The 7,970-nt window shown below is 37.6% G+C and overlaps 1 protein-coding gene across 1 annotated transcript; it reads left to right on the top strand.

The window, feature by feature from the left end:
- Positions 1–1,244: 1,244 nt before the first annotated feature.
- Mstn (myostatin) lies at positions 1,245–7,653 on the top strand. Its single transcript, XM_036173459.1, has 3 exons — positions 1,245–1,735; positions 3,468–3,841; positions 5,799–7,653. The coding sequence occupies exons 1-3, from the start codon at positions 1,360–1,362 to the stop codon at positions 6,177–6,179; spliced, it is 1,131 nt and encodes a 376-aa protein (XP_036029352.1). The 5' UTR covers positions 1,245–1,359; the 3' UTR covers positions 6,180–7,653.
- The last annotated feature ends 317 nt before the right edge of the window (positions 7,654–7,970 follow it).

The raw sequence follows: 7,970 nt of genomic DNA, 5'->3' as shown, positions 1-7,970 counted from the left end.
TTGGGGTGGAGGGGAGTAATGGATTAAAACTCTAAAGCGTCCCCAGCTTCCCAAAAAGGAGGAGGAAATCTGTGGCCTGGAAACGTCCTCTGTCCCTGCTGCTCTGTTTGCTCAGCCCTTTAATAGTTCATCCCATTAGATCTTGTGACTCCTAAAGCCAAGGGGGAGAGCTTGATCCCTATAGAGGCCACTTAAGTTCAGAGAACAAAAAGCACTATTCTCTGCCTCAGACTCTGCCCTAGATCCCTGCCAGGTGTCTGCCCTCTGGTCAAAATGAGACACTGGCAAAGGGGTGCTAGCCTATGACAGTACTGGGGCATAACAAAGGGCACCTTCTACACGCTACTTTCTCTTTATGTGCTCGCAGGACCTGACATAATTCATAGAGAACACAGACTGCACTTTCACTCTCAACACCTGATGTCGGAATCAACTGCAGTAATGCTCCAGTGCCACCTACAAAAATCCATTATTTACGTGCCCTAAGTGCAGAGACTGACCTCCCAGCTAACATCACCCTGCTGGTGATAAACAGCAAAGAACAACTTTGACTTCATCTGCATCTTTTTTGATAGAAAATAACTATACTAATGAGCTGAAACCAAGCCCAGTTTTCATGTCAGTAAAAGACATTAAGCTATCAAAAATAAGTTCATGCACACTGTAACATAGTAAGATTGATTTTAATATGTACTAACAAATAAGTCACGAAAACAAGCTTCTCAAGTTACTGATGCAACTTTCTCCCAGGGCCTCAGCCTTTAGCTTTTTTAATTCAGTCAACTCTTCCAAATTTTTATTTCTCTAATTCCTCAGCTCTTGATACCATTTTTTATCTCAAATATATGCATTCACAACAAATAGCACTCCAATTCTTACAGGATTGACAATTTTATATTTTAAACATGAAATATAAATCAAAATTTACTAATTTAAATTACAGCAAGAGTTTCACAGAAATGAATAAGCCTTAACTATAGTTTATATTATTACACAAACTTTAATTTATCAAGTGTCACATATATCTTTCATGATATGGGGATTTATTTCATTTATGAAGTAGTCAAATGAATCAGCTTGCCCTCGACTGTAACAAAATACTGCTTGGTGACTTGTGACAGACAGGGTTTTAACCTCTGACAGCGAGATTCATTGTGGAGCAGGAGCCAATCATAGATCCTGACGACACTTGTCTCATCCAAGTCGGAATATAAAAAGCCACTTGGAATACAGTATACAGGACTCACTGGCGTGGCAGGTTGTCTCTCACACCGGACATGCACTAAGATTTTGCTTGGCATTACTCAAAAGCAAAAGGAAGAAATAAGAGCAAGCAAAAAAGATTGTGCTGATTTTAATATGATGCAAAAACTGCAAATGTATGTTTATATTTACCTGTTTGTGCTGATTGCTGCTGGTCCAGTGGATCTAAATGAGGGCAGTGAGCGAGAAGAAAATGTGGAAAAAGAGGGGCTGTGCAATGCATGTGTGTGGAGACAAAACACAAGGTACTCCAGAATAGAAGCCATAAAAATCCAAATCCTCAGTAAACTCCGTCTGGAAACAGCTCCTAACATCAGCAAAGATGCTATAAGACAACTTCTGCCCAGAGCTCCTCCACTCCGGGAACTGATCGATCAGTACGACGTCCAGAGGGATGACAGCAGTGATGGTTCTCTGGAAGATGACGATTACCATGCCACCACGGAAACAATCATTACCATGCCCACAGAGTGTAAGTAGCTCTGTTAGAGTATATCAACAGTTCTGCTGACGGCTGCCTTAGTGTTTATGAGAAACAGATCTATTTTCAGGCTTTTAGCAAGCTGTTGGCTTGCATGTAAGTAGGAGAGTTAAGAGATTTTTTTTTCCTTCAAGATTTTCTGAGAAACATACTGACAATGAAATCTGCCTTGCTTATTTCCTTACAGTGCCAAATAGCTCAAAGTTAATGTGATGGTCCAGCTTTAATAGTATGTAATTTTATACAGAAAATGTAGAATGCTTATGTGCCCAGTGCCTAACACTAGTAAGACAAGGACTGTGAGATACTGTAAGCAATGTTAAAACTTACACGAAATTTACAGTTGCATCTGTTTGTCTAAAATATGCCTTATTTTTTCCCCCACTAACACTAGAGGAAGAAATTTGCTGAGTGTTTATTTGAACGCTGCTCCACACTCCTGTCATTTAAAACTGTCATCCATCAGGAGCTTTTGTGCGCTTTACCAATTGGAATATTTAATTGTGAAAGCTATTACACTGAAGAGTTAAGTTAAATATTCACTGCATTAGCAAGAGCAGTGATGAAGCAGTTACAGCAAAATAATCCTCATGACCTAGTATCTGAAATGCTCAGGAAATGAGCGTTATAATCGGGAGGTTATGCTACAAATGCCTGCTTGTTGTGCCCACAGCACTGTGTGAGGGGGCCCTGGCTGTGTACTTCCACAGGAAGTGATTGACAACCTTCTAAAATATCTGATTCTTTATGAGGAGGAGGACTGTTACCTATAAGAACAGCATTGCTTCTGGAGATAGCCCATTCCAGGCAGCCCCTTTCAGTTCTCTCAAAACGAAGACAGATGGCTTGATGGAGCTGGAGGACACGCAAGAGTTCTATGCCATGTGTCTGAGATCTTGCTTTAATACCATGCTTTAAACACTTAAAACCAGACATGACACGGTTCCAAATCAGCCCTTCACTAAGTAATCAGGTCATGATACAGCAAATAATTTTCATTTACGACTCTTGGATCAAACAGTTCAGGAGAAGGCCTCCCGTATTTACGTGTTGTTTGGAAAACCCAAGAGAAAAGTAATTGTTAGTGCTGAACTTGCGGTGAAAGTCTGGCTCCAAGGCCACTGCGTTCTGACTTTTGACATAGCTGGAGCACGACATCTGAGTTTTTGTGCTAATTTCTGGCTTCATGTTGTTCCTTTGAAAAGCTGTTCCAGAGCCTGAGTGTCACAGATGTACTATATTGTCTGTCATTTCTGGGCTCAGTTAAATTGCCTCTTGTGTCTCGTCCCCAGGTAATTGAGGCCTGGGGGAAGGGTTCCTTCCTCCAGACTGACTGCTGCAGCTGCTCAGTGAGCATAACTACTCAGATTCCCAAAGAATTCTAAGTGGACGCTCCTCCACGCTGTCTCTGGTTCTCTCTAATCATCACCGTTTGCAAAGTTCATCTACTGTTCATTCTTTCACAAAATACCCTAGAGCCCATAGTTCTCTGGAGTAGATTTCTGATAATCAGGTGAAAATACAGACACCTAAGAAAACTCCGAAAAGCTAGGGTAGTTATTTTCTCTGACATTTCTTATGAATCATGAAGAAAGTTCCGCATAATATTTAATTTGAAAGACCACATATGTACACATAATCCCAATATCTATTATTAAGGAGTGATTTTATTCATGCTTTGATGGGACCTAATGTCAATCATTCTTTTCTTATTCATTTGTAGCTGATTTTCTAATGCAAGTGGATGGAAAACCCAAATGTTGCTTTTTTAAATTTAGCTCTAAAATCCAGTACAACAAAGTAGTGAAAGCCCAGCTGTGGATACATCTGAGACCTGTCAAGACTCCCACAACAGTGTTTGTGCAGATCCTGAGACTCATCAAACCCATGAAAGACGGTACAAGGTATACTGGAATCCGATCTCTGAAACTTGACATGAGCCCAGGCACTGGTATTTGGCAGAGTATTGATGTGAAGACAGTGTTGCAAAATTGGCTCAAACAGCCTGAATCCAACTTAGGCATTGAAATCAAAGCTTTGGATGAGAATGGGCATGATCTTGCTGTAACCTTCCCGGGACCAGGGGAAGATGGGCTGGTAAGTGATAACTGAAAATAACGTCCTAACAACATGTTATATTTTTATTCCTGATATGAAGGATAATAGTGAAAAATAACTACTACTTTCTATGCTCATAAACCACACAAAATTTTCTTACACCAAGGAGGTCTGTGCCCAAAAAAGTAGGTGCCATTTATATGTCCTGTGAAGCACTCCCTTGATGCTCTTACTATGCATGAAGAGAGAAAACAATTGCACCATGGTTCATAATTTCACAAGAGATGTAATGTCCTTTTCACTGTAGGATGCATACTATATGCATAAAATTATGACATCACTATATATCCCTGCAGATTCTAGTTTTAAAACCAACAAATTAAACTGTTTTCCCTTCCCATGTTTTCACTTCTCAATACTTTGAAAAATACCTGCTTCACATAAAGTTAAAAAAAATATTAAAGTTCTAATTAAAATACCTTTACCTGTATAGATATACTTGATTAAATATATTCTACTCAACATCCCCTAGTAAGTATGTTCAGTACTTACAGAATGTTGAAGCCATGGTACATGTACAGATTACTTTGTGGGATACTGCCAATTAAACTGTAATTTCCAAGCTAGCTAACATTTGCCTCCTACTCGACTTCTGAACTACTTTAGCATCCTTGCACGCTAATTTACATGGAAATTGCCAGTTAACTAAATAGCAAGCCAATGATATGACAAGACCTCATGCACTATGAAAATTAATTTAAAAATTTTGATACACACTTAAACTGAAGTTACTATTATGTCTTACTAGGGCTTTTACTTACTTCGACTTTCAAAAACTTGGCGTGAACATATTTTTATTTTCATACATTGTCAGAATTTACATCAGAATATTATACTTAGAAATAATAAACATGGTTATCTTTATAATCCTTTGATTGAACTTGGGAATATGTACTCCAGAAATCAGGTCTGTTGTGAGTGAAACATATTGTTTGCACTACTCCAGTTTCCTAAGTGATCTGTTTTCTTGATATACGCTATTTAAACACCACACTCCTCAAATGGCGTTCTCTTTGACAATACTCAGGCCTGCTTTCATGATATAAGATAAAATCTCTATCAACTGTTTAAGAATGTTCCCTTTCATAGATAGTATTTTAATTATCAAGGTTGCTAATGGGTGAGGTTTTAATTATTTAAAAGGTGGTTAATATGATATTCCTTAGAGTTTTCCCTCTAAAAGGAAATGGTCTCAAATGTGCTGGAAGACTGAGGCTGTCACAAAGCAAGCTGTTTCTTCTCCCCTTCCTTTCCTGTCTCCTTCTGTTGTGATCTGGGATTGAACCCAGGACCTTGCATATGAGCGGCAAACCCTCTTCCACCAAGCTACATTCATACTCAGGTCATCACTTCTTATGAGTGTCCTCTTTGCTTCTTTGGGGATTTTCTTTCAACACAGTGTACACATACAGCCACTGCTGTAATCCTAACTTCCTTCCTCCCATTATAATCCACATAATGCTCAGAGATAGCCATTGTGCTCTGACTTTACTATGCACACCCCTTTGAGAAAAGACCTAGGGAAGAGAGACCAGATGGGTGCTCATCTCTTCAAGAGTCGGTAGACACCTGAAGCTGACGAGTAGCCAACAGTGATGAAAAGATGGTGTTCATCCCTCCCACCCTCCCCTCTCTTTCATCTCATACATATTTTCAAAGCATCTATTATGCTATTATGTGCTATTATGTCTGAAACTAATACGAACAGAAACAAGAGTTTAAAAGACAAAGTGTACTGACCACAAGGAAATATCTGCTGCTGATACATTCTTTGGGGCTGTGAGAGAAAAAAATGAAGCCTAATGTGAATAAAATGCCTTATAATGCACTTCTTTAAAAAAAGTAGCAGAAGAATGTTGTTTCATCTAATAATGATTTCTGAGGTGGGAAGGATCTCAGGGTCTGTTAATAAAACCGTTCTTTCCTTTTCACACAGAATCCCTTTTTAGAGGTCAAAGTAACAGACACTCCCAAAAGGTCCCGAAGAGACTTTGGTCTTGACTGTGATGAGCACTCCACAGAGTCCAGGTGTTGCCGTTACCCCCTCACGGTGGATTTTGAAGCATTTGGATGGGACTGGATTATTGCACCCAAAAGATATAAAGCCAATTACTGCTCTGGAGAGTGTGAATTTGTGTTTTTACAAAAATATCCCCATACTCACCTTGTGCACCAAGCAAACCCCAGAGGCTCAGCGGGCCCTTGCTGCACTCCTACAAAAATGTCCCCCATTAATATGCTATATTTTAATGGCAAAGAACAAATAATATATGGGAAAATTCCAGCCATGGTAGTAGACCGGTGTGGGTGCTCATGAGCTTTGCATTAGGTTCAGAACTTCCTAAATCACAGAAGGTCTTCCCCTCAATTTTGAAACTGTGAAATTATGTACCACAGGCTGTAGGCCTTGAGTATGCTATAGTAATTTAAGCACGAGATACAGTGGATGAACTAAAAGAGAGAATATACATAATGGTTGGCATTTAACCATCAAAATAAACCATATAATAGGACATTTAATGATTTCCAGAGTTTTTGAACTAGGAGGAGATCAAATTACACTTATGTTCATATATATATATATATATCACAACTACAGTCTAGGCAAAGAAATGACAGCACTTCATGCCTGCTGAATTAAAGGGGTATGCTTTAAAGGTAAAGTCTTATTTCTTAACAGTTCCCCTTAATATTTACAGAAAAATCTATATATAGACTTTGTAAAGTGCAGAATTGTTATTATCATTTAAAAACATTCATGTACATTTTTATTTGTATTGTATGCTCGGTATGATAAAATTCCACAAAATCAGAATGGTACCTTCTACATGTTTCCATTCCTATTCTAATTGGACAATGTATTGACAACCCTTGCCAGTGGTGCTAATGCCATGGGCTAAATGGCTACTACCAGGCTCTTCAAACAGAGCATGCTCTGTAAAATAAGGTTCTCCCCTTCCCAGGGGCATTTCCATACAGCACTGAGTGGGGATGCATTTTCTTTAAGGAAAGAAGAATTTTTTTTGAAGAGGCCAACTTTCAATTCTCTAGCACAGTGGGAGAAACTGCTTTATCTTAAAAGGCAGCCTAGTATTCATTTCTATCAAAATTCAAAATCACAGCCTGCCTTTGTCACATTGCAGTTTTGTGGTAAAATAATGGAAATGACTGATTCTATCAATATTGTATAAAAGGCTCTGACACAATTGCATTTATATAATATGTATACAATATTGTTTTGTAAATAAGTGTCTCCTTTTTTATTTACTTTGGTATATTTTTACACTAATGAAATTTCAAATTATTAAGGTACAAAGACACGTCACGTATCTCAGAAAAGTGACTGCTTCTATTTCAAAGCTAATTAGCAGATTCAATAGTGGTCTTAAAACTCCCTATGCTAAGGTTAGATGGTTATATTACAATCATTTTATATTTTTATAATATCAGCATTCACTTATGGATTCATGGTGGCTGTAGCTATGAATGTGAAGTTTCAGTAATTCCTGTCATTGTATTCAAATCTCAATGCTCCACTATTTTAAATATTATAAACATTATTGAACATACCAAAATGATAAACTCCAGTATCTAAAGAAAACAAATATGGTGTCTCAATAAGAACAACTACTTTTATTTTATAATTTGACAATTAATATAGTTCTGCATTATTTACTTCAATTTTGTAAATTGGAATTTTGTTGATCTATAAAGTTAAATGAAATTATTTCTTACATAAAATGTGTAGAAACTACAAATTATATTAAAGTGTTTTCACATTTTTGAAAGGCATCATACTTTTATGTGATAATGATTAATTGTGGGTTTTTGTATTTTTACTTTATTATAAAGGTTTAATGGCTTAGCACAAAAGTTTGATTTAGGAACTTAACACATATTACTCTAGCTCTGAGTGAAATTCCCAATGAATTTGCTTTATATATACAAAAGCAGACTAGTCTCTTCTGTTCCATTTCTTTCTCTCTTGACCTAAAATCTATTTATTTCATAGGTTAGATTTCAAATGCATTGCAGTTGGCAGTGGTATATCATCCTAGAGTTACAGGTTCTACTGAAATGGCAGAGACACAGGAAACCACAGTTCTTC

Source organism: Onychomys torridus, chromosome 23, assembly GCF_903995425.1.
Source record: "Onychomys torridus chromosome 23, mOncTor1.1, whole genome shotgun sequence".
Taxonomy (NCBI): Eukaryota; Metazoa; Chordata; class Mammalia; order Rodentia; family Cricetidae; genus Onychomys; species Onychomys torridus.
This window is presented reverse-complemented; position numbering and strand designations above follow the sequence as displayed.

Coding starts and splice junctions, on each gene's coding strand:
- Mstn (XM_036173459.1), top strand. CDS start 1,360: ATGATGCAAAAACTGCAAATGTATGTTTATATTTACCTGTTTGTGCTG. Junction 1,736..3,467: donor CATTACCATGCCCACAGAGT/GTAAGTAGCTCT, acceptor ATTCATTTGTAG/CTGATTTTCTAATGCAAGTG. Junction 3,842..5,798: donor GACCAGGGGAAGATGGGCTG/GTAAGTGATAAC, acceptor CTTTTCACACAG/AATCCCTTTTTAGAGGTCAA.